The 27,740-nt window shown below is 34.1% G+C and overlaps 2 protein-coding genes across 5 annotated transcripts in view; both read right to left on the bottom strand.

Moving 5' to 3' along the window:
- LOC124359939 (pumilio homolog 2) overlaps positions 1–6,886 on the bottom strand; it is a 395,716-nt gene extending 388,830 nt beyond the window's left edge. For all 4 annotated transcript variants that reach the window (XM_046813107.1, XM_046813111.1, XM_046813108.1 and 1 more), the window contains exon 1: positions 6,587–6,886. The gene's annotated coding sequence lies outside the window, so the exon portion shown is untranslated. The remainder of the gene's footprint in view (positions 1–6,586) is intronic.
- Positions 6,887–16,261: 9,375 nt separating this feature from the next.
- The window catches only part of LOC124359938, a 29,290-nt gene continuing 17,811 nt past the window's right edge, over positions 16,262–27,740 (bottom strand). Inside the window, exons 5-7 of the mRNA XM_046813106.1 lie at positions 25,943–26,019; positions 19,859–20,056; positions 16,262–16,493 (exon numbers count right to left, since the gene is read on the bottom strand). Of these exons, the coding sequence (XP_046669062.1) occupies positions 16,368–16,493; positions 19,859–20,056; positions 25,943–26,019 (401 nt within the window). The 3' untranslated portion in view covers positions 16,262–16,367. The remainder of the gene's footprint in view (positions 16,494–19,858; positions 20,057–25,942; positions 26,020–27,740) is intronic.

Genomic DNA, 27,740 nt, shown 5'->3' with positions numbered 1-27,740 from the left:
TCGAAGTGGTAGTCATGGACTAGCTCTCATTGAAATGAAAGCTTTTTCAAGAGTGGCTATGAATCCAAAGGTAGAGATCTACATTATATGACAAAAGCACAAAAACTGAGACGTGACAAAAGAGAAGAAGTAACAAAACCACTCTTGTGCAAATATAACCACAGTATGAGGGGGTGGGGAGGGATTGATGTAGCGAACTAGTACATTTCTTCATAAGGATTTGTTAATCTTGTAAAATTGTAGTGGAAATTGTATTTCTAGCTGCTTGAGGATTTGTTGGACAATATGAATGTAGGACAGGAAAAAATAACACAATTCAGTGAACAGATAACATAGCTAAGGTGGGAAGGTTTCAATCCATTCGGACACTGCAATGGATGTGAACTGGAGCTAAACTCAACATTCACTCAGAAAATAGCTTATTAGGGCCTAAGGAATAACTGGAAATGTTAAGAATTTAATGAAAGAGATAGGACTTAAGACCTAACAGATGAAGGAAAACTGAATGAAAGAAAAGTTGCACATTCTATATCCCCTAGGAGTAAATAAGTCAAAGAACTGTTTTGTATGTAGTGACATAAATGTTGGGGTGCTAGAAAAGAACAAAATATTTTTGTAAGACGTGTACTATAGAGCCTGATCTGGGTATTTATAACAATATCAGTGTAAAAAGTAAATTTTACAACCTAAGGAAGTTTGAACATTTGTTCAATATTCAATCAATCAATCATCTTTATTCATATTTGCACAGTAAATACAAGAATAGTGTCATATTTTATCTTATTTCTATATATTATTATTTTTTCTTAGTAGTACACTATCACAATACAGAATTTTAAACAATCTAAAGATAGAAAAATGCAGTTACACACTCATTTATACTTAATTAAAATTTTTTATTACCACCAAACTAACATTTTATTGCTGACATTTTAATTGTTGTGAGAAATAAACTCTTCTATAGAGAGAAGAGTTTATTTCAGAGAAGAGAGAGAGAGAGGGAGAGAAGAGTTTTGTATTATCAGTTTATAAAATATTAATTTCAATAACATTTGTATTTGTTACAAAACATAGATATATAAAATAATGTTTCACATTAGTATTTAAACAGCAGTGTGAAACTGCCCAGATTTCATCCATATATAAAGAATGAATCCTCTGACACGAATATTAACATGGTTAATGAAATATTCCTAACCTATTTCTTGAAATACTACTAACTTAATTCCTGAACCAGTTCATTTAACAAAACTAAATTCATTTTATTATTTGAAGACAAAATGAACAAATACAAAACAAAATCTATAGAATCTACTTAACTTGCATTCTAAAACTACAAATTCTGGTTTTGATGAACAAATTCTACTCAATATCACAGACCAAATGCAGAAAAAACAAATCGAAAATGGCAGTACTACCTCAAAAACGTACAAGCCGGTTTTGATAAAACTTTCTATACAGTACACATTCAATAGACAGTTTAATATATTAATTATATTAGTACTCTCATTGTTAAGCCACACCTATTTTTGGAGATATATCGATTTTACAGATCAACTACAGGAACAACCTATGGCTGGCCGGACATCAAAAACGTACAAGCCGATATTGATCAAACTTTCTATACAAATTCAATACATGGTCTACTATTCAACAATATAACCCTCATTCTAAGGCGCGGCCTAAGAATGAGGGTTATATTGTATAGATGAGCTGCACTGAAAGCAACCTGCACTTAGATATCTTGTGCATAGGGGGAGGGAGGAGCAGGAGCTCGACCACGACTATCGCCATCCCCTCTTTTACTTGATCTATTTCCTTTACAAAACAGAAGTGGGAACCGAATGCTTTGTTTGCCTGTGTTGGTGTTTTGGAGCATTACGCTATGTTTTGTTATTCTCATTGTTATGGAATATTATTTACGCTAAGAATAGTCCATTGGATCTATTTAATATGTTAGTATAATTAATATACCCTATGAGTATTACTGTGGTAGCATGTTGGTATACAATATTGTTCCAAATCAATTCAAACAAAGTAAATTCATGTGCATCATATTTGAGCAATAACTGTAAGTACAATGGCGATGTTCATGTGTTATTTGTGTCACAAGTTGTCAGATTTGTTTATCCTTCAAGATAGTAACAAGTAACTGAATGTTACACTATTTTGTTTGTTACACTTTATAAATATACAGAGCCTAGATAGTATGTTTTTATTAACCATTCAATTATCACTTTTAACCCTCCCAGTGGCAATTACTTTTTCTCCAAGTGGCGGGACTTTTTCTCACATTTTGTATCGTATCAATATATCAATATTTTTTAGCTCTAAAAATTATATAAATATGACATATTATAATATATCAAATTAAACTGCACAAAACACACAATGTAAAAATGTTAAAATAAATTATTTACTTACCTTGGTTTAGTTGAAAAGTAGATGAGTTGAAAAACCAAAATATTTTTTTGAAAATATTAATTTTTATGTTTGGTTTCAATTATGAAATTAAAAAATAGCTAAAATAAACTATTCTTAATAGCAGTTTTGTTCTAAATTAAATTTTAATTTGAAAAACACACAGTTTGAATGAACTAAAAAATAATACACTAACACTAATTACATAAAAACAACTATGTATACCAGTTTTTATGACATTTTAGTCTGTATCTCAGCCATCTTCTTTCTTCCTCTTTCTTCCAGGCCTTAGAGGTCTGCAATAATGTTCCAAGTATGGAAAGCACTCTCTGTGAACTCCACAATTGCAGGCTGGACACCAAAAGTGGCTTTTGCCTCTTTTTTTTGTGGGTCCACATACAGCACATAGTCTTTCTTTGCGTCCAGGTAAGTGCACAATCTGATGTGCAAGGTCTCCACTTGGTCCAGGAGGTGGTACAGGATTGGGATGCACTGTTTGTTGGCATTCAACCAGTGAATTTACAATATCAGACATATATTCCTTTCTGGTCATAGGTTTGTCAGTGTTTTTTTAATAAATTACATAAGAATTCAGGAGGCACAAGTCGAGAATGTTTGTGAACAGTCTTTTCCAATACTTTGATGTTGTCCTGGAGCAAGAAACATGATATATAGACTTGTCACTAGTGTCCACACCTCCCATATACAGATTATATTGATTTATTACTAGTGGATTTTTTGTACAGATCCCTTTTCTGCTTCTCACATTCACATCCTCCGCATGACATGCAGTCGAAAGCAAGTTAGACATTTTTGCCTTTTACTTTTTGTTTGAATCCAATAGCCAGTAATTTATTTTTTCTGTAGTAAATACTCTCCCCTTTGTTTAGTTTGTGGGCTAAAAGGTTTATTGAAAGGTTTTTAGAATTCTTATTTACTGTACCTGTCATGAAAGTTTTTCTTTCCAATAATGTTTCAGCTAAATCAGGTTTTGTGTAAAAGTTATCAGTAAAAATATGATAAACTTTGTTTAGCAATTGGCTTTTTTCTAGAATTTCTAGTACAACTTTATGAACAAATGGTTCAGGTCTGTTCTTCAAGTAATCCTTGCCAGTGTAGAGCTCTACATGGATGACATAGCTTGTTTGGCTTTCACATGCTTCAAATTTTTTTATACCGAATTGTTTGTGCTTTTTTTGTTGGCCATGTACTGTATGAATGTACTCTATTTTTCATACCCACTAAGCTCTTATCAATGCTAATATTTTGTGTAGGTACAAAGTGATGCTTAAAGACAAAATTAAAGTGGTCAAGTATAAACCTAATTTTAACCCAGGGGTCATACCCTGGCTGGCCTCGGCGTACACTAGTTTCTGATGTCAGATGGAGAGCTGAACTTATTGCTTGAAATCTTTTCAGGGGCATTGTTTCAGGGAAGAATGGAGTTCTAAGATTAGATCTAGTAGACCAGTAGTCTGATAAATTGTTCTTACTTACTAATCCCATATTTATAAGTAGAGCAAAATATTTTTTCAATTCCGAAACTGTTACATCAACCCATGCCTGTAACCTTGAAAAGGTTTTCATTTCACTAGATCTTCTTTTCTTTTCAATTAATTTTCTAGCATATTCATTAGTTTCTCTGACAATTGTTTGCCACACAGCTGTAGTGAAAAAAAAAGAAATATTGTATAGGAGTGCTATTTCGAGGTGGGCAATTTCGAACACCTGGATTCCTAACTGTGAAATCAGTTGAAATGTCAATTGGCGGTTCAGGAGGATAAGCTCGCATCCATGTAGGCTGAGGTGTGCTAGGCCTAGAATTATTATTACCACTCACATCAATTCTCTGGTTTTCATTATCAGAAGTGTCAACATCGTCTTGGTTAGGCACATAAACCTCATCGCTTCCGAATGAGAAGTCCTCTAGGCTAACATCGTCGGGGAAATTATCAGCTTCTAAATCACTAACACTTACATCACTTAATTCTTCATCTGCTACAAGTTCCCTAATATCACTAGAACGTAAAGCACTTTAATTGTTAGAAACAACAGAACCAAACAAACAACGCTGTTGGCGGACTACGGACACTGTCAACAAGCCGCGAGTGTTCTATCAACGCGACTCGCCAAAGGCGTTTAAAATCGACATACAGTAAACAAAACGTATAGCCAGTACAATATAATACTATATGAAATTATAGTTTGGAATCTGTTCTTTCTATCCATACCACTTCAGCGCGGATACATCACGGAATGTTTTTATAAACCGTTTAACAAAAAAGGTCTACATAAATAGACGCTGCAGCGTCTTTCACCACTCGGAGGGTTAAGTTATAAAACAGCTGAACTAAGCTATACATTGAAATACCTATATAATGTAATTTGGTTAGACATTTTAGTTTCAGTAGTTTAATTCAGATAATCATGAATATAAAGGATTTGATACTCATGAATGTCAATAATTCGATAATCATAAATATTGATGTTTTGATGGCCACTTATTATATAGCAGTCTAACGTTCTTATACTGTCTAAGAGAGATTGTAAAGGGCAGAATCACCATGAATCAAAGATTTAAATCACAGGTCAAACTAGTGTACAGGAATAGTTATCACAGCTCACTCAATAAGGGTAGAGTATGATAAGCGGATCCGGTTTTTTTATATAGATATTGACAAACAATATTACTTGATTATAGTTTTCGATATAACCCATCGATACTGATTTGGCTGCAGTATAATAAGAGGCCACCTCCATAATAGAATCATAGTATATCCTTAAAAACAGTAAAAAGTAACTAAATGTTAAACTGTTTTGTTTGTTATATTTTATAGATACACATAACAGATAGTTTTTATATAACGTAATTCGTGTCAACATTTTCGTTTATTTAGTTTAGATAATCATGAATACGATTCTTTTGTAGTGATGGCCTCTTATTATACTGGAGCCCAGTAAAAGAGTCAAAAGCTCGTGGAGGACTGTGAAACAAAGTTTAAAAAGTGGCATATCAGCTTGCAGATCATCTCAGTATTTGTACAGAAGAGAAGTATAGTTTTCTAGAGAAGATGCTTCAACAATTTCTCGAAAGTGGTTACTCCTTGCTACCCCGAAAAAATATAAATAATTACGCATATTTTGTATTATTATAAGTGTTTTTATGTTTTCATTTTTTTATTATTTATGAGGTTTTTCTATTTTCAGTTCTAATTGTTTGTTTGATCGTTGGAGCTCATTTATTAATTTTAAGATTATCACTTTGTGCATTTTATTTATTATTTTAATTTTAAATATGATTTTTATGACTATAGATATGTTGATATGATTTATAAAGGCATATTCAATAAATGAATCATATTAAGTATCTATTATTGTACTAATCAATAAAAAAACCGGGTCCACTTATCAAACTCTACCCCTCAATAGAAACGCACTCACTATATTTTATTGTTTAGTTTATTAAATAAATATTATTTAGTCTATTGCCTTTTGATTTAGTAGGAAAAAGGGATATGAATACCCTTATGAACGATCCACCAAATAAGTGTAGATATAGATATAACTTGGTTAATTAATGAAGGATTTAAGTTAGTGTAAAGACTGTACAAAACTCGAATTGGCCCAAACATTCAGGGTGATTTCTATCCTCCATAAAATTAGCAAGTGCCTACCTGCAGGAAATTATCAATAGGCATAAATATGCCTAGTTTTGAAAAACTACACACCATTAAAATATCTTTTGTTTTAAAAAAAAAAGTATAAGTTGGCTGAAATAATCATCTGCGTTCAGTTGACAAATTAAAGGGCCTATAAATATTATTATTCTACTTTGACCACATGTTAAGAGTATATATATCATTAACAGGTTATGTAGCCTACCTTTGAATTTATATTACTATAAATTTGACAGGTAGCAATACAACTGTCAGACCTATATTAAAATATTTTCTTTATTAGACAAGCATAAGGGTTTGTTTGGTGAATAGCTTATCAATAAGCTAAGTTTATATCATAACCTAGATAACTGGTTTAAACTATGTTAACTTATAGATTCACAGACGTACATGGACATGATCATTGTAAAGGCTTTATTTACTAGTATACAAAGTAACTAATTAACGTGATTATAATATGTATCAAAGAAAATTGTAATTAAACTTACCTTCACTTAAATATGTCAAAAGTAGGGTCACTTCCCTAACTATAGCAGCCGATTTCAGCAGGAAAATTCTATTGAGAAAACGATCGAGTTGATTACAAATTAGCAAGAACAATATTTCGAATCGTACCTATCAGACAAACTGTACGTAATTTACACCTTCACTCTATAATACACACACGATTAAAACTATTATTTACAAGAAAACCCCCAATATAGGAGGATGATACGAATAAATTACATGAATTACATCGGACTATACATGCGACATTTTGCTCACCAAATCGAGGTGCATGCAGGGAAATTTGTGATAACTAATCATTCAAAGAGTGAAAAGTTAAAATGCTGCTTACAAGGAAGTAATCATTAGGTGCACTCATCAGTATAACAAACTTGAAGTTGGTATAAGTTAAGTCATCACAATATCAAATAATGTTATATTATTTATAGTTTTCTTCAGTTTATTTATGACAATACTTTAATAAACCTTTGAGGTACACAAAATATTATATTTAGTTATAGCCTTGTATTATCTGTTGGCCATCCCCAGTAAATCCTAACATCAGCTCTGACCATTAGTGAACTGTGCGAATTCATAAAACTCGATAAGAAATGCAAAGGGGATTAAGAGGCATGCATTAAACATGAAATTAACGATGTAAACACATATAAGTAAAGCCAAAACATTCTGGTTTTTTATCAAATGAAAACCAATAGTGAAACCTACAACAAGATAAAATTCAATAATGTTCAATAATCAAGAGACAAAACACTCTATCCAAGCCAACAATTCATTCATAATCAGTATAAAAATTATCAAAATTAAAACAACCCATTTTAGAACTTTTTATTCCATAGGCTCCTACATCAGCAAAGCTGTCTTCATTATTCACATACAAAAGTTTTGAAGAATATAGCGTTTGTCGAAAGGTCGCATGGAATAACAAGTTTGAAATACCGTACCGAATTGGTTGTTGTGATAACTCAGTGTAGTGATTAAAATAAAACCAATGTAAGCTTTATCATCAACTCATCCATTGATTTCTTCAAAACAGCCTTTAAATTTTGACTTCGTATTTGCAATCTACAAACATTAGTCACCTGTGTCCATTTAATCATCTGTGTCTTATAATTGGATATTGAGACGAAACTTAAAAATTTATATGCTTAAAAAGATCCTGGTTCTGATCGAGTTTATTCGTTTTCTTAAAATACTAAAGTCGATAATTGCTCCGTATTTAACAATGTATTGTAAATTAACAGTCATACAAGGTTCATTTCTGAAAGTTCTCAAAACAGAACATGCATAACCAATCCCAAAATCCGAATACTCAGAAAATGTAATAAATTTGAGGCATATAGTTTTCTATTACACTTTGACACAATTTTGTTTCCAATTTTCTTTTTCTTTTTTTGAGAATAATGAATTAGTTTAGATTTTGTGGTGTTTGATTTCAAACCATTTCCATTAAAGCAGCCTCTATGCTTTTTGAAAAGTCTCATTTACGGGCGTCTCCAAGCTCAGTGAGCATTTCTTAGATAAGGGAAACGCAGTGTCATCAGCTTCGATAATTGTATTTTTGTTACTGATACTCCTTGGGATCGTTTATTTACACAGAGAAGAAAAGAGCCCTCAAGATAGAACTTTGTGTAACCCTAATTTTACATCGCTGCCAGGACGATTGATTATGGGTTGATAGACTATCAGTGTAGCTAACACACAGTTTTCTTTCTTTAGGATAGGATATGAAATAATCCTTGCATTTTCCTCCTAGCCCACAGAACTCCAGTTTATCGAGCAGCACTACGCGATAACACCATTAATACGCTTTTCGAAGTCGCATAAAATTGAAGCTAGATAACCTCCGCAATGTATTTGTTATAATATAATAGCCTAGTCAATAGAATTATTACTAAAACTGCTTTGGTTTATTGTCTCTTGCAAGATCCAAATTAGCTAGAGATAGTTGTAGGGAATTTTACAACCTTACCAAACATTAATAGTCAGGGAAGTAACTCAACAATTCATCACCTGGCGCCATCCTGGTTTAAAAAAATTGGTTTGATTACGTAATATTTAAATTTATTTGTGAATTCTCCTTTTTCAAAAGATAGTTTTGCCAAATTTGAAGTAGTTCTAGCTAATAAGTTGGCTAATGCTTCGAGAACACTTGTTGGGATCCCATCCAATCTAAAAAATGTCCATACTAAGTGATGAGAAAACATCACACACTTCATGGTGTGGTCGCTGTCTTAGCACCCCCTCGGGCTTTGACGTCATACATAGGGGGAGCTTATTCAGGGTATGGAAAGTGTCAAAGCACTGAATTGTAACCCTCATCATCACTATTTCCTAGTTATCACTTATATTTAAGACTACCTAATGCATTACTGTAACAATATAACAACCAAAGTGTTTAACACCAATGTTCCAAAAAGTAACTTACTTTCAGGGTGCCCACGCTTTTGAAAATTTGAAATTCCACGACTTTTCCAGACTGGTTTGACTAAAAATATAGGTCTTTGGAGAGCCTGTATTGGCATTACGACTAGCGGGTATACAACTGTATTGTAACTGAGACAATTCTTCCACACCGCTTAAATCTCCAAATAATAAATAAATTTATGATTTGAGACAAATAAGGTTTCATTATGCTAAAACTTTAACATACAGTGAAATACAATCATTCACTCTGTAAGAAATATTTGTATTAAATCCTAAAATAACAGTCTTGGCATGATAACACAATCTTCTTTGGGAATTACAATTTGTCAAAAAACACTAAAATGGTACAGTTACTCTTAGAAATTAAGAAAGCCATTTTGCAAAAATTGACTAGCTACAACTCTAACTGCTATTTTTAAAATTTCAATTTCTAGCTGGAGGGCTTCAGCCTCTTGTTATTTTTCCACTACTACCATACCCCTTTCTGCGTAAGGTCTTTGATGGTAGCCTGAATTCTCTTCCTGTTTTCCTTCTTACCAGCGGCTGCCGCATTTGCCTTCCTTTGGTCTGCGATGTATTATTGACTGGGGCTCCGGACCTGACGACATTTCATAATCATCTTCTTATCAATGTTGATATTATTTGCACAACTAGCTCTCTTGATCCCCTCATAGGCGAAGCGCTGGGGGGATCTAAGATTCTCTAGAAGACCTAAGGTTTCCTTATTAATTGAGAAACCTCGTTCTACAAAAGCCTTTCCATGACTTAAAATTATAATCTTTTTGATTAAAGTTTTAAATTCGTCGGAGGCAATGTTTTCCAAGAGAAATTTCCTCCAGAAATTGTCTACGCGCTCTAAACGCTCGTATGCTTTGAGGAGAGTTTTGACTATTCCCTGATAACCATCGACTTCACCTCTTTCAGGATTCGGTCGCATACGAGTGCCTTGATCCAATCGCTCCTATGCAATATTTCAAGAACACTTTTCAGTCTCTTGAGAACAGTATCGGTTTGTGACCCAGGAGGGATAGGTCACAAAATGTTACAGCTAAGCACAGGCCACATTTCAGCGCAGACTTAAGCTGAAGTTTTTGCACATTGCTTTCAGAAAGTCTACACGCTTTGATTTAAACTTAAGTAGCTCTTGTTTATCATATTTCACTTTCTTTACTTCAGCTTTCGCGCCAAAACCAAACTCAAATTATTTGGTTCAATCAACATGGATTTGATTTTAAAATCTACTTTGGTTGGAGAGGAAACCTTGGGGAGAGCAGTCTTTTTTACCAAACATACTTAACAAGTCGTGCAACAGAACTGACAAGGATAACGGGTTTTTGGACATTTGACATTGTTATAGGTTATAAAAGGTATAACACATATAACGACGTCAATAACAAACTTTGAACAAAGAACTGACAAGTCGGTATACAAAAATAGCACTAATGGCTCATCGGCTTGGTACTTTGTAAAAAATGGTACTTGGTCGAGCCAAGACTAGAGATGTAACTGAAAAATGCTAGTTTAGCAGTCAATAAAATATCATCTAGTGTCCTAGTGATAACATTATAGCTATTAGTATCAGGTGGTTTGAGAGTACCAGGGCCCTTCTTCAAATGGGTCTTGTATTCATTCAAGTGAGGCACCATTTTGATAGCTCTTTCTGTACACTCTCCATTAAGCAACCACCTCATGGCACAAAATTAGAATGGCATGTTGTCTGACTGTTACTTCTACAAAATATTGCCTCATGGCAGGGGATACGCTCTATTAGTACGTTCAAGTGAAAATTTTCTTGCGATTTGACTGCCCGGAATATCAACTCAAACACTTTAGATACAGATCCTGCTGACCTCATTGGCAAATGATGCTCGACCGCGAACAAGGCCCAACGTATCTCCACCACTGTGACGTCGTCGGCCTGAAAGTACCGGAAGAGCTCCACTAGCCCAGGTCACCATCCTCATATTGGTAGCTGCGGCCGGAAGACCTCCAGCGGTAGCTGGAGTAGCTGCAGTTGAAGCGGGAGGGACTGCGGTGGTGGCCGGAGGTGTAGGTGGCACGATTGGTGCGGAAACAGAGTCGGACCTGGCCGCACTGAGGTTTATGGGCTCAGGATCGTCTGGATTCCCCGACTCTGCTACTCCCTCGCCCCAAGACATAGATGTTTGTTTACATCTGTCGCAAGGCACGGCTCAGCTCGGTTCAGCCGACACCCAACAAAACTCGACTAGTCTGACAGAGGCGCTCGGCGCACCGGGCCAGGCCAGGCAGCGGCTGCACCCGCTTCCTCAGCATCGCCGTTAGGCCGTCGGTAGCAACATGAGCTCAGTCTACCAGCGGGAAAACCAGCCTAAAACAGCTACCGCGAAATTTTCCATGACCGACTTTTGAATGTAATTGACTTTCCCTGACCTTTATTTTTTCCAGGGATTCCAGAAGCGCGGCCACCCTGTACTTTATAATCTTAATGAGGGTACGGTAACCCTACAAGAATTAAAATGTAACCTTAATAACTGAAACTACAGAACAATTAATTGTGTTGATAGAAATGTTTTATCATGCTGTTCGCTAATAAATAGCAATCAAATAAGCGCATTATTGAAAACACATACATCGTATTTTCAAGTATATACAAAAATTTAACCGTTTCGAAATGCTAGTCCCAAACATAAGAGAATTATGAATTTTGCAAATATATACCTTATTTCTATACTTTTACACATAAAAATAATATAACATGCAAATTGTTATTTTGCAATAAATGTAATTTAAAATTAAAGGCTGCATACAAATATCTTGTTTTTTTTAAATCTCCATATTTCTAAGAAATACATAGGTATATTTGAAAACGTTCAATATACCTTGGCTGATTAATTATTTATTGCTATTAATGGTAAAAAGTGTACCATTGCACTTGACTGACTAATACAATTAATTGTAGGTAAAATTATTATTATTTATAATTATGTACTTTGCAAAAAGACATTGCACGTTTATAAAATCTTTACATTTCGATGCTGACTTGGGAAGGGAGGTCAAATACCCTAACTAGTAAGATGTATAGATTTAACGGACAAGACCCGATTTACAATAGTCATTTAACTATTGTATTAAATATACAATCAGTACAAAATAACAATTTCTAGGCCTGTTACCTACAACAACCCCCTAATGCCACAACTTCAACGCAGATGACGTCAGCTCACGGGCTGTAGTTAACGATCACCACGGACCTTCGGCAAACATCCGCAGGAGATTGTTTCAATAACGGAGCTTCTTACAGCGGAGGGCTAAGTACAACATCTAAGTACCATGCGCCTGGCTGACACCGAGGCATAAGTTGGAGTGGCCACCTGTCCCAATTATCCTAGCAGCAACAGAAGAGGCATCGGCTGTCGATGCAGAATCGAAGGTAGCCGCCTCCGCTCAGCGCAACGTCCAAGTCATCCTAGCTGAGACAGCTGATTGCCCCCACCCCGCTCTTTTCCGAGATATTCGCCATCTGCTTGACAGCCACAGAGACCAACGGATTCCAGTCGACCGGCGAGCCATTAAGCCTTGTGCTCAGAAACTGCCCGAAGACGAAGAGCAGAACACACGACGAGATCATGGCACTGGCAATCTGCCCTACATACGACGCGTCAAGGTACACGCAAGTTCTATCCGTATTTTATACATATTCATTTTTCTAGTCTATACTTGCCTTTTGACACGTATTTAGTAAATTTACGAGCCATTAAAAACCAAGTTATGTACAGCACGTAGAACGCTATTAGTTTGGTTATTTTAAATCAGGAAATAATCCTATCTGGAATAAATCAGTAGACAAACAAGATTAAATTTTTTGCTACTTACAAGGGGTTTGCATTTAATTTATCGTTTCTTTTCGAGGCCGCTGGACGTACGTTAGTACCAGCGTCCCTTAGTTTCGAGCTCAAGTCAAGCTAGGTGCGATTTCGAGTGAACTAGTGCTCGCGTTTAATTTTTATTTAGCTATCGTTTCTTTTCGAGACCTCGGCATATTTTGGTACCAGCGTTCCTTCATTTCGAACCCAAGACGAGGTTGGCACGATCATTTTAGGGAACGTTAAAATCTGAGGACAGTCATCCTAAACCATCTGCTAACTCCTCCCCTTATTTCCGAGTTGATGATGATGAACGCTTTCATCCGTTGATCGGTGCTGAATTCGCTTCGGCATTTGTTTTTTACACTGACGCGGGTCTGAGCTGAATTTGGAAACTACTTCTACCTTTATAACCCTGGATTTTACCCCACTTGACTGTTCTGTCCAGAGTTTGCAGTACTATAAAACTAAAGCTACCCAACCTAACGTTATAATGGAAACAACTCTGTAGAAAATTTCTTTGTGTTTTGTATTTTATCTCTCTAACAAATATTCTGTTTTAATTTAATGTCTAGAGCCCAGTTTTTATGTATAGCATATTTTTAAATAGGCATTTAGTTATTTGGTCTTTGAAATTTAGTTTATCAAATATTAGTAATAAATTTCAATTAAACAATATACATGCCAGATTCAAGAGAGTACTGAATCAGGCCACAGACATGGTCAAAACGCTGAATAACGACCCTCCTATTCATAGGGGGTGCTTATTCAGGGCATGGACATAACCACTGTGCTGATTTAGCACCCCTTTGGTGACGTCACGAGTGGGGGGTTGCCAAGTGTACCATAGAGATGTGTTAAGATGAAGAAAGTTTGTGCTTTAGTTTGGGTTTTGATTCAGTTTCACGAAGCCAGCTTTTAGTGGATCTGTGTCAAAGCCAAGATTTTCTGAAATAGTTGTAAAAATTGAATTTAACGTAGTTATTGGTAAAGTCACAGGCTCCTTAATTTTCCTACCTCCGTCAAGAGTGATGTTTTCTCTGAACTTTCATTTGTATCTTTCTGTTGCACAGCGGACTACATCATAAACAGCTTGTTTCCGATCATAGAATGTACCAATTCCTCACCATGTGTTTTCTTCTTAACTAACTCGTTCAGGAGCTACAAGCTTACCTAAGATTTTGGAAACATTTTTTAAAATGTTTATGAACCATAGTATGAGTAATTTCTATCGTAATAAAAACACAAATAACACTATAGTTAAGTAATAGCTTCAATTGATTTTGGGTTTTGTAATATCCATCTTGTTCACTATACATCTCTTATTCTTTGAAACAACCATTTGTATTTATTTTAAAATTAATTTTGTTTGAGGTGCAGTACCCAAACAACTAATTTTTAATTTCAAACGCTCCTCCTGACCTTAATTTTAATCAGATAAATACGATTTTTATAAAACTCTACTTGTTGATTCATTACCTTGTGAATACAGTGAATACCTTCCCAAAAAATCCCACAAAGATTGTTACATGCAATAACGTAATTTAATTTTTGTTGACTGAATTTCCTTTATACAAATATGGGCTTCAAAATAATGAGTAATGACTGGTAGCCAATTGTTCTTATGAATTTGAACCTTAACTGCTGCTACTTCAAAACCCAGCTATACAGTGTGTTCATTTGTTAAAATTTTTTCGTTTGTATTATCAATAAAACTGGATTTGGCCACTTCTCCCTTGTTACGGTCTTTTCTGACAAATGGTTGTAATTAGTTAATTTTACAATTAAAATTGTAATTGCATGTAGCCCACATTGTGTAAGAATCACAAAATGCAGATTTGATGTTAAAAGTGTATGATTAAACCTATCTATCTTATCTCAAATTCTGTCCACATTTTGATAAAAAACAGGCTACTTGGGGATTTTGCAGTTGCTGGGTGCTATGTGAAAGATTCTGTTAGGCTATCTTAAACTTTTTCACCAAGCCTGTCTATGTTTTTTGTTATAGATTTTGTCTAGGTCAGATTTGAATTCAGGAAAGTTTTGGACCACGTTTTTCTCAAATGGCTTATCTATAAAATATGATGGGTTTCTGTTAGAATTGGATTTTGGAGTAGAGAATTGATGGATGTATCAACCTGTAAATATGAATAATTTTGTTCCAAATTGTCATTTAATTGTTCAGTTATGGTGAGTTTTATTTAGTTATTTTTTATGTTGTTGGTCAGAGTTTAGCTGGCTCCTTTAGTAGTTTTTGTTCAGGGTTTGACTGACTACCTCATCTTCAAGTTGTGTCCGCTGGTTAAAACTCCTAGCCTTTCAGTAAGTCTGTCAATATTTTTGGTGAAAAACTCCTTTTAAGTCACCTCTTCTCTAAATAACTGGGCAGTATGTAGTTAGAAACTTTTTTTCTGTTCTGGGTTTTTGTAACAGGTGAATGAGTTAGATCTTTGTTTGTAGTAGTTGGAGACTGTTTTCTAATATTGATGTTCTGCTAAGGATTGTTGAGTAACCTTGTTTTTCCAGAATTAGTTTACTTTTTGCCAATCATAAAGAAATGCTAAAGCGATTTTTCTTTTTAAGTTTCCTTTTTGTATTACTCTTACACAAGTAAGAGCAAGTTAACTGAGTAGGAGGTTTGATTAGATTTTTCCCACCAATGTCTTTTGAAGGTACTCCAACCTCTGTACTTAAATTTTTCTGGCTACATCCACATGATTTTGGTCTCCCTTTTTAAAATTGTTCCAGTTTTCTTCTGAGCATATCAATTTCAAACTCCATGTTATCTTGTCTCTTTTTAAGGTTAATCAACTCAGGTGCTGAAGAAATGAGGTGTTCCATGAGTGACGGAGATTCTTCAGCAAACTGTTCTTTCTGTGCAGCTATGTGGCTAATGGAACTGTTACAGACGGTTTCTTTTTGGAATTCTAATTTGATTTCAAAATATGAAATTATCCTTTCCCATTTTGAAATTGTTTTCACTTATTTATTAATTAGGTGGGTTTGTTTAATGTTACTATCTTCACAACGTTTCTGATTGTTTCAGAAGAATGTCACTTTTTCTATTATTCTTATACAAAACAAGTTCAATTCTCGTACTGAGAACTAATGTCCTTTCACACAATAATGTATTGTCTAGCAAAGTTTATCAGCACTTTTTCAGTTATACCTCTATGAAATAGATTATTTTATAATTCCTGATCCTTTATAGCGATATTATTTACTGGCTATAAATATTTATCTATTTTAAGTGTAAGAAATTGGCATACAATCAGAATCAATTACACAAATGTATAACATTTTATGTAATATTCTATATTAGTTTTTTACACAAAAATAAGAGATAAGCAGTTACTTTTCAAAGGAATTTACAATAAAAGTGTTATATTCAAAATGTTAAACATTATTTGTTTTATTTAAAATATTCTTCTTTGTTATTTCTACAAAGTATGTCAAAAGAGAAATAATTTTATATTTATTTCACTGTTTTATGTCAAGGGCTGTTGGGAGCAAGAATTTCTAAATGAGCACGAAGAGTTTTCAAGTACTTCTTTGTTGTTTCATCGAAGATTGGAATATCAGGTGGAGGTGCTCCTGCTTCAGGCACAATTGAAATTATCTGAAAACAAACACTTCACTTGTTATAATCAACATATGAATAAGGCAAACATTGAGAGTATAGAGTATTCTTAGCTTTTAAGCTTACAAATTAATTTGTCCAAACCTAGTCCAAAACATAGCTAAAATAATTAAAATCTCGAGATTTCATCCTCTATGGGCTGTGGAGATCTTCAGCCAATAGATGTTAAACTAAAACTGAAAATGGCTCATCAAGTTTGGCTCTCATTTTTAAAAGATAAAATCGGGACAAGTAACATCATAATTATTAAAGCAATGTAGTTTTGGCTATTAACATAACCTCAAAGATGGAACCAAGCTTCATCTGTAAAGAACACTTGATCTAAAATGTCAATGTTGCCTCTAATGAATGTCTTGAACCATTGGTAGTAGTGGACTCTTTTGACATTATCAGCATCCTTCACTTCATGGAAAACCTGTATTTGGTATGGATAACATTTCAGTATTATGCTCACAGCAGTGTGGGCTGAACCAAATGAAAAGTTCTTTTCCCGGCTCAGCCTTCGCAAAGATTTATGTGGAGATCTCATAACTGATGCTCTAATATCCTAGATAGATCATAACTGCTGCCACCTGATTCCTTGAATCTGAGACGGACTCATTCAATATAGGTGAAAAAATAAAAGGAGTATTTATGGATTTGCATTTTAAGCTTGTAAACAATTTACCTTCAATTGGAGTCCATGGAAAAGAATACAGTTGGTTCAAATCAAATTTAAAAAATTTACAGCAGTTTTTTGAAATAGCTCAATAAAATAGCAACAATATTAAAATTAAGTAAAGATTAGCAATAAAACAAGGTTCTTTTCAGGTTGCTCAGGGATCCATATTAGGATGATTATGGTTCTTAGTTTATTTAAAGGATATCTCAAAATTACAAATAATATGCTTGTATGTTGATGGTACTTAGCAAATAAAAGAATGATCACACAACAAAGAACTCGCCTTGGCTTCTTCAATGAAATCACCACAATATCACTCAAACATCTTAAGAGACAGAACAAAATACGCAAAATTATTTTGCTGATTATTGTTCACTAGTTTTGGGAGCCAGGAAGATTTCATTTGCTAATATGTTGCTGGATTGGTTACGGTGTTTCGAAATTGCCCACGTGATTTCCTCACTTAAAATGCTCCAGGAATTTAATAACAAATATTTCTGACAGCATTTACTCAGTTCAGAACATAAATAATGTGAATTATATGATACATAAATGTCTGTATATGAGGCACGTCCAGAAAGTAAGTGTACTGGTACTCTCACAGCTGTAGGGAATACTTTTTCGACATGTTGGCAACACTGCCGCGTAGCCTGAATCCTCCCCTTCAAAACGAGACCAATCCGAGGTTAGAGTGTTGAAAACTCTTGATGCAGTAGCATCTCTCGCGAAAAATGTCGATCGTATCTCCCGCCAAGTGCGAAATTCGCGCCGTCATTCGCTATCTCGTTCTGAAGGGAAAAGCTCAGGTTGAAATTTATAATTAGATGAAAACTGTTTACGGTAATAGAGCTGTAAATCGTACAAGCTTGTACATGTGGTGTCACGAGTTTAAAAATGGCCGTACTTCCGTGCATGACGATCAGAGGAGCGGAAAACCTTCAATTGTGACTGACGAATCGAGAAAGCGGTCCGTGATGATCAAAGATTGACGTTAGATGAACTTTCTGCGATGTTTCCGCAACTCTCCAGATCCCTGATACACGAAACAATCACAGAAACTCTCGGATATCGGAAATTGTTTGCGAGGTGGGTCCCAAAACAGCTGAAATAACAGCACAAGTTGAATCGAGTGCAAAACTCCAAAGGGTTTTCAGAACGATACGAATCGTTTTCTCTACTCTATTGTTACTGGAGACGAAACTTGGGTTGCCCACTACACGCCTGAAACTAAGAGGCAGTCTAAACAGTTTTCACCTCAAATTTCAACCGGAGCTTTTCCCTTCACAACGAGGTAGCGAATGAGGCCCGAATTTCGCACTTGGCGGGAGATAAGATCGACATTTTTCGAGAGAGATGCTACTGCGTCAAGAGTTTTCAACACACTAACCTCGGAATGGTCTCGTTTTAAAGGGGAGGATTCAGGCTACGCGGCAGTGTTGCCATCATGTTGAAAAAGTATTCCCTACAGCTGTGAGAGTACCAGTACACTTTACTTTCTGGACGTGCCTCGTACAATACAAGTCATAGGTTTGTGAACTGAATAGAATTGTAGTAGGTAGGCAATGACAGGTGCGTTACGCAATTTTGGAGATGTCAGACAATCTCGAACATTCTTTGGAAGAAATATTTAATTTTATTTGCAATGCTATTCATGCAGATAAGTAACCTGCAACTCATTGATCAATAAACTTTTCTGATAGTTGGAACATGAACAGTATGTCCAATCAAGACAGTGAAAGTAACGTGAGTCAAATCCTATAAATTGATTCTTAAGCCCCAATCTTTTTCAAAATTCGACTTCAACACGTTACTAATATGCAGTTATGACTAGACTGATGATGTGACAATGTCATTGTCATCAAACCTCAATCTAACATGCTTTGAAATGGGATAAACATTCTGTCTCTGATAGTGCTTTAGCACTTTTGAAAATACACTTAGCCTAAATACATAGATTTTGTAAAGTTAAGAAAAAATAGAAAGAATGCACTTGGAGCACTACAGTTTTTTAAACAAACCACAATAGTGACTATATAATTTTTTTAAGCGGTTCTCACCAGAACATACTGATTATTTCAATAACTATCAGATAATGAGTATTTCCCATCAACTCACAGATTTCAAAAACCCCCAAGTCTTCCAACTATAAAATTCAAATTCATAAAATAGAATCCATATATCTGATAAACCATCAGGTATGCGCATTACTTTTATTGTAAACAGTTGTTTTGTCTTTTAAATGTAAAATTAATTTAATTACAGCAAAAACTGACATATCCAGCCGAATATGATACTTGGGGTAACAGGGTAACATTAATGCGAGATATAAAACTGTAATATGGCGGATACAAGTTATTTATACAAGATATATTATAAATTTTGCAGTTAAATATTTTAAGTTATACACAGCAATTAATTAAGCTATAGAAATGTTAAATACTGCTTTGGAACTGTTTTCTGTGTAATATTATAAATGTGTGATACAGCAAAACGTTTACCATTATCATTAAATGACTATTAAGCCGACTGCAATATATGGTACTATGTGCCTGGTCAGTAGTTGCTATCCTACTACCCCCTCTTAGTATATTGTCACTATGAAGATTTTGACAAAATCGTGTACAAAACTTTGACTAAATCCTATTTCAGGTCAAAAAATTAAAATATAAACAAGATCTAATACCCTTCCATCCTGCAATGGCACGTTGACAGTTGGGATGTCCTCAGTGGAGAAGGCTCCCACCATGAGAGGACTGCCAGACATGGATATGGCCATCTCTCCGTGAACTGGTCGTCTCAGAACACACATTGGTCGATCACTGATCTTGGGAGCAATGGTCATGCCAGATGTCATAAGTTTTCTGCTACTCATCACAGGCGTCTGTACATTTCCAAACAAAACTGTATAGAGCTTACTCCTCATACTCAAAAACCATTACAAATTAATAAATATTGGTATCTAGTGTTCAACTTCTTCAGTTCTTATTAATGTTAACTGTTCGCGGGGTTGGATCATTAAGGTTCTATCTTGACAAACACTAATTTTCGGATATGGCCATTCGAAGTTTTGCAGTGTCAATACAGCTCTGTACTTGGTGCATTATAAATAACCTAGTTTTTCTGATATATTTACCTATTAATATAAGAAAATTACACTTCCACTTTAATAATATGGTTTCACTGTTTCAAAATAACAACCATTAATTTCCAATTAGAACCTTGTTGCACCTAATGTTACTGAATTATTAATACAACAAAGTTCTAACTTCCACTTAGAACTATATTGCTCTTGGATATGGTTTTACTTAGTGAAACAAGGTTCTATTTACCAGTTATAACCTTGTTGAATTACATATTATATATTAAAAGTTTTGTTATTAAAGCACTGTTATCATGTTCAGGTTCACAATAACCACAAAAGAAACCTATTCTGACAGAAAAATCCCATTATTTAAGTTCCTAAAGTTTCAAAAATAGTTAAAAAACACACAAGAGGCTTCCTAAACCTAATAATAATGCAATAATTGGTTAGAATTACTAGAACACTGGGCTGTTAAGGGATACTTTGTAATAAATGCAATAACGCTATTTTCTTAAACCAATTTAGTATTAAAGAGTAATACAGAGACACTGAGTGTGTAAAAACCTTAATATTAACATTTTTTAATTAACAAAATTATTGAAAGAAAAAAATTATATTGTGATTTATAAGAGAAAACACATTGTCATACACTGCTAGTGAGCACTCAAAATCGCCTTTTAGTATTCTCGATCAAGGAGCGGCATGAACTGTTCCATCCTCTGGAGATCTCGCCTTTTCACTGAACTTAGCTTAATTGTATTGGTTAATACTTTTGGAATTTTATAACGCATCACTTCACGCCTTGCTTCTGATTGTCTTCTAGTCGACCTTTCCGAAACGGGATCTGTTGGTTTCACATTAACAACTGTAAGTTCTCCTTTGTAGATTTCACGAAATAAAATTTCACCAAACACTTGAGTAAACATTATGCTGCTTATTTTAGTAAAAGGGACTAGATGAAAATTTAACTCCTTGCTTAAAGCTGCAAAATCCATAAACTCTTTGTTCGCCATTTGTAAAACAGTAAATGGATTTTTGCGGTTCACATTCAGCAGAAGTTTAATGAGGCCTAAAGGTGAATAAAATTCTGTAGTTGATAACACAACAAAAAATAGTATAAAACTGTATGAGGTTTAATACCAAGATGTATAGAGTAGAGGAGGTGGGTCAGACTAAGCTGAATTCTGGCGATGGTGTTACGCTAGACCCGGCTGTCCGTGCCGCACAGTGCCCTGTGCCTTTACGGACTTGCAGCATATCTGTTGTTTCTTACAAAAATATCAGTTTCAGTCTATTTGTGGATGTTATCAATACACTAGTCTGTCATGTTGTTTAAAATGCATTGTTACAATTTTTGGCTGGTATTGTGTTAATGAGACTTCCTGCAGGATTTATTTTCTGCTATAATTTTTATACAAACTGTAATTACCATTATACCTGGAACCCGTTATGTTGATGTACTACTGGCAGCCATGTGAAAACCAAACATCTAAGTAAAATTATATCTTATTTCACTTTTTCCAAATAAGTCAATTTGGATTGATAGGTGCAAAATGAAGAGAAAAGACATCCTCAATCAAAGAGCATCTCATGTATACTCAACAAACTTTTAGGAGTTAATTTTATCCTAAATTTAATTGATGCTGTTCCCTCAATAAATGCTGTTGACTGTTTTTTGTAGTGAATGTTCACTAAATAAGAGGGGATAAGAGACAACAAAGAAAAATAGTCAAGAATTTATTTACAAATATAGAAAAAAGTATAGTAACCATACAACAGGGAAAAACATGTCAACATAAAGTAAATACGAACACTGATATCACTGAAGATAAGTTATTTGTTAGAAAACAGCTTAGGAAAAGATGTGAAAATTATCAAATAATTAACAGAAACTAACCATATTTAAGATTGCGAGAAAAGTAACAGCGAACACTAACAATGTACTTTGAAAGACAAATAAGAAAACGAAAGCAGTGAACTTAACAATACAAATGTGAAAGTAACAGTATCTCAGGATGGACAGAACCTAGTGATGAATATTTAAATAATATATAAAGCCATAAGCTATTACTTCAAAAGTTCATTCCTAACATGGAATAAAAAGAAATTGGAATAGGAATATGTCTAATGAAAACAAACTCTTTCCTCATCAAGTCATATAATTATTTGTATGAAAAAGAATCGCAATGAGTATTAAGTTATACAACCAGCGAGAAGTTGAAAGAAGAAAGGTTAAGAAAATAAATAAGAAAAATATTAAGAAGGTTACAAACCAACAAAACAACTAGAAGACTATCAGTTTAATTTTTAGCCAAAGTGAAAAATATAAAGAATCCCACGCTTTAAGAATAGTTAGCCATAGCCATTCTTTGGATATTTCTATAAGAAAAACCCCCTTTTTTAGAGAGAGAAAATGTGTGGCTTAGTGATAGTATAAAAAGTTGACATTAGTGTTGTTTTCTGCTTAGGTATTTTAAATATTTAAGTAATAGAAACCCTACATTGTTACCTACTGAAATTAAAAAGAAAATTTAACCAATAATTATTGAAAAAATTATTTTATTATATCATTGGGAACATCATTTGAAGGTTTGAACATTTAAAAAATAGATAGTTATAATAATTCAAGACATTATTGAAACAAAATAACAACCAATGCAACCAAAGTACAACATGATAGTGGGAAAAGGCATTGTAATTAATATTTTTATTTCTAAGTTAAGGTTTTCTATAATATAACACCTAAAGTTTAAGCAATTGTTTCAATATTAGATTATCAATACAGAATATTTAACTAAAATCACCTTTAACACATATTCCAACTTATAAAGGCGTGAAACAAGGTTTCATGCTTTGTAGTTTAGCGGCCGGCTGGTCTGTAGTGATGTCACCTTACCGAATGGTAGGTGCGGGGGAAGGGAGTCCGGCCCACCTCCTCTACTCTATACATCTTGGTTTAACACTGCTCTTATGGATAAAAACTCAAGGGCATTGTACTACATCCGGTTCTTAAGATTAACAGCGAATTATTCCCTACTAATCCTGTTGTTATTTGTAAAATTCACTAAAAATCCTATCTCTACACTCAATTGAATATCGCTACTTCAAGATAGATTATAGTTATCTCTAAGAAAGGTAACCTGTAAGTAGAACATAAACAGCAAAATGTTTACTAGCATCTTTAAGGTAAGCGATGTACACTAGAAAAATATTTCCATTGGTGCACTCTCTTATATCTTATAACCGCAGGGTAGAATACATTTAACCTCCTAACCCTAATAGAGGCAATCAGGGAATATATCATAAAAATATTTAAAAAATATAAAAAACACTGTGATTCAATGTTTATTGAAATTAAATTCAGCTATTGCCATTTATACAAATTTAATTCATATATATGAAAAGTCTGAGGATCTTATGATAAAATTTGACAGAACAAACTATTTGATCCTAATAACAAAGCCATACATCGTAATAATAACAGAGCATGGTTTAAATAAAGATGAACTGAACATGACATACCACACTTTCTACACTCTCTTAGCTCAATTTAGCAGAACAGATGATAAAACAGCAATTTATACTTGCTTGGACTATAAAGATAGCTTCAAAGATGAAGCTCTAGAAAGACTTTCTACAATCATACAAGTGACAACAGACTACAAGTACCCACTAATCATTATGGGTGACTAATGTACCCTGACATCTACACAGCTAAATTGAATGAAACACTGGCTGCTTTTGACATTAGGAGACTCTTTCTACCTCCTACCAGAGTTACAAGTACTGTTTCAACATCAATTGACTGTGCATGTATAAATCGCTACACAAAAGAACTGGACGTTGAGATGATACTTACTGGCATATCTGACCACAAGGCCCAAATATAAAATCTCAAAATTTCATCACCAATCACAACCCTATCAGGTCAGGTCATCTGACACTTCCATGAAGAAAATATTCAACATATAAAGTACCTCTTAGCAGGCTTATCACTGGCTTAGAGTCCATAATGCCACAAATGTTGACCTAGCCTACAACAATTTTTACAACTCATTGTATGTAAGTATAGAAATAGCCTGCCAAAAAAGAAAAAAATGACAGAGAAATAAGAAAAACTCAAATGTGAATGACAACAAAGAGGTAATTTTGCTAAAGCAAGTCTGTCTGCAAGCTCTCACTAAATTTGAACTTCCAGGAAATATTGAAGACAGACCAATCTGCACTAATGGAAAGAAAAAGTATGGCCTAAAATTAAAATTCTTGTGAAAATAAGCTACTATTGAATACATAGAAACATCTCAAAACAAAACAAAAAAAGACAAAGAGAACCTCAGATTCAGCTGAATGTAAATAGAAAGTTACTGAACGATCGTCTTAAAGTAGCAGAACAACTAAATAACTACTTCATATGCGCTGCTGATGAAGCACTATTTAAAGACAATGTAACAAGAGCTTCCACAGTCAACCAAGTCACATTCAGATGAAATCAATATATTCACCAATCCAGAAGAAATATCAAAAATAATTCGGTCATTTAAATCAAGGATGGTCTGCAGAACTGGATGAACTTACCTTACAACTTGTAAAAATCTGTTCCAAAGAATTCATAGCTCCATTAACAAGTATTATTAATAAATCATTTATAGAAGGATTATTCCTAAGTGGTCAAAATGTTCAAAAATCTACACAAAACATTAAAAAGGCACATTAACGGATCCAAAAGATTATAGACCCATATCGCTAGTCTCCACCTTTTCTAAGATAATTGAAAAAGCGGTGCTTGCAAGATTACTACAATATGTAGAGGACAGCAGACTGTAAACGACAAACAGCATGAATTTTTAAAAGGGAAATCAACCATAAAAGACATAATCAGCCACGTGGAAAATGTGACTGATCAGCTAGAAAACAAAAACTAGTTATAGGAATGCTAATCGATTTCTGCAAGGTGATTGATTCCCTAGGGCACGATTTCATCCTACTGAAACTTAAGGCATTAGGCATAAATTAAGCAGCAAAATCATGGTTTACATCGTACTTAAGTGGACGCAGCCAAGTAGTTGAAAGAGAATATAGTTGGTAAAGTATGTGAAATCCACAATACCTTGGTGATTTGAACACTTGTTTAATGTATGCTGTCAACACTACTCTGGTAATAAGCGATGAGACAGCTGTTATTCTAGAAGAACACTCTTCTCAAAGTTTAAACAAGGCCTATTAGTACTGCAAGGAAAATGACTTGGTTGCTAACACTACAAAAACAAAGCAGATATTTGGAAGGAGAAGAGAGAAACTAGGCCTGGACAATGTAGTGCAAGAAAAACTGCTAGGAATGATATTCGATGCAAACCTCACTTGGACATCTTACAGTCTCTGGCATATAAAATAGTTTCCTCTGGTTTATAAGCTGTGAAAAGACATTTTTGTTTTATTGCTATTAATGTAATAAAAATTAAAATAAACTTTTTTTTGGTATGGTAATGTTTTAACAAAATTATTAGATTGTTCCTAATAAAAATCAATGATTCTCCCATTCCCTTAATTTACAAGCAAAATTAATAGTTGCACAACAATCTATAATCAAAGGATCTGAAATAAACAATCCATTGCAGGGTCTAACTAAACATAAAAGCAAACTTAAAAAATGCAATTTTATTTAAAAAAAAAAAGAAAAACACTTGCCTTAAAGCAATCAGAAGAAGGTCCTGGAGTTCTCGGTACTGATACTGAACGTTTCCGGCTGGTTCTTAATTTTGGTGCTGGAAACAAACATTGTAACAAAATGAATTCGATGATCAGAGTTTTTACTTATTTTAAGTAATGTCTAGGAATTTATGGCAGAGCTATTTATTTTATTAGTTGATTACTTGTTAATTTAACAGGTTTGCTACCGATATGTAAAACAAACCCTCATCACAAGGCAGTATCAAATACAATTAACATGCCGAACTCTCTCCATAGCCTGACATCAACTTTTGTTGACGTGAACACAATGTTGTTTTATTTTCTCTTACAACTATTTGGTATACAATATTGAGTTACACTTTGTTAGTCTATAGGAATGTTTGAAAATCATGCTGGCCACGTGGTCTCTGAGTGGAAAAATCTAAACTAGTATTTGGCGATCCTTATCTTCTACTTAAATTTCCAGGAAATGGGATTCAACAAAGTATCCAAACTGTGTGTTGTTGTTTGTTCTGTGTTGTAATGCAGAAGTCCTCAAAGAGTGGGGTGCCATCGCCAAGGGGGGCACAATGAATGCTCAGGTCACGTCTATTGCAGTTCTCCATGTTTTGTTGATATTTTCATAGATACTTTGGTTTTGCGTAAAGTTTTTGGATGAGTACAAGTGTATATATTTACATCGAAATTAAAAGATTTCTTGTAACTGTGGTGGAAGTGATGATGCATTAGTGAAGACAGGTATAAGTGATTGCATCATTGTCAGTCAAGGTCAGAAGAGGATCCCGGCGATACGGCAAGCGTGATCATCGGACCAAAAATAGCCAAAGTGCATAAGTATGTCGACAGTTATTTATCACTAGGTTTTACAAAAACAACTATAAATGGCCAAGAACGGCTCAAGTGTGTAATCTGTCTAGCCGTCCTAGCATCTGACAGCATCAAACCTAGCAAACTAAAAAGACATCTTTTAAAATTTAAGTCAGTAAATCTTAAAATAGTTTCAGAGCAAATGGAAGACAAAATTTTTGAAGTTTGCATGGTGGAATATGTAGAAAAGAATAGAAAAATGCTGTTGTTGGGATTTTATAGATCACCAATTACTTCAAATGAGTGTATTTTTGTTAACAAACTAAATGTAATCTTGGAAGCTCTATGTTCTAAATATAAAGACATAATGATTATTGGAGATTTTAATATAGATATGACTAAGAATAGATGTACTAGTAGGGAAGTAAGTAATATACTAACCACCTACGGCTTTTATTATCTTGTTGACTTTCCAACCCGTGTAACAGAACAATCAGCAACTGTTATTGATAATACTTTTACTAACATTGATATTTCATTGATAAAGATAGTTGGTATTAATACACAACTATCCGATCATGATGCTCAATTAATCGAAATCAATATAGGTGCCCATGAGAACAAAAATGAAAACAGATTTATTTTTCAATATTCTAGACATTTTTCAGAAGAAAATATTTCAAATTTTCTGATAGCTCTGAGTAATGAATCATGGTTTGATGTATATACCTCTGATGTGTGTAATAAATTTGGAATGTTTAACAACATTTTCCTATATCACTTTAATATTTGTTTCCCCAAATTATTAGTTAGGAAAAATGTCAACCAAAAATCTTGGATTACAGATGACCTGAAAATGGATAATGCTGACTTGATCACTCAAAGTAATTTGGCACGACTATCAAAAAATAAAAATATACAGAATAGCACCAAACAAAAAAACATTGAATTTAAAAGAAAAATATTACAAAACAAAAAAGCATTCTAT

This window comes from Homalodisca vitripennis, chromosome 4, assembly GCF_021130785.1.
Source record: "Homalodisca vitripennis isolate AUS2020 chromosome 4, UT_GWSS_2.1, whole genome shotgun sequence".
In the NCBI taxonomy this organism is placed as follows: Eukaryota; Metazoa; Arthropoda; class Insecta; order Hemiptera; family Cicadellidae; genus Homalodisca; species Homalodisca vitripennis.
This window is presented reverse-complemented; position numbering and strand designations above follow the sequence as displayed.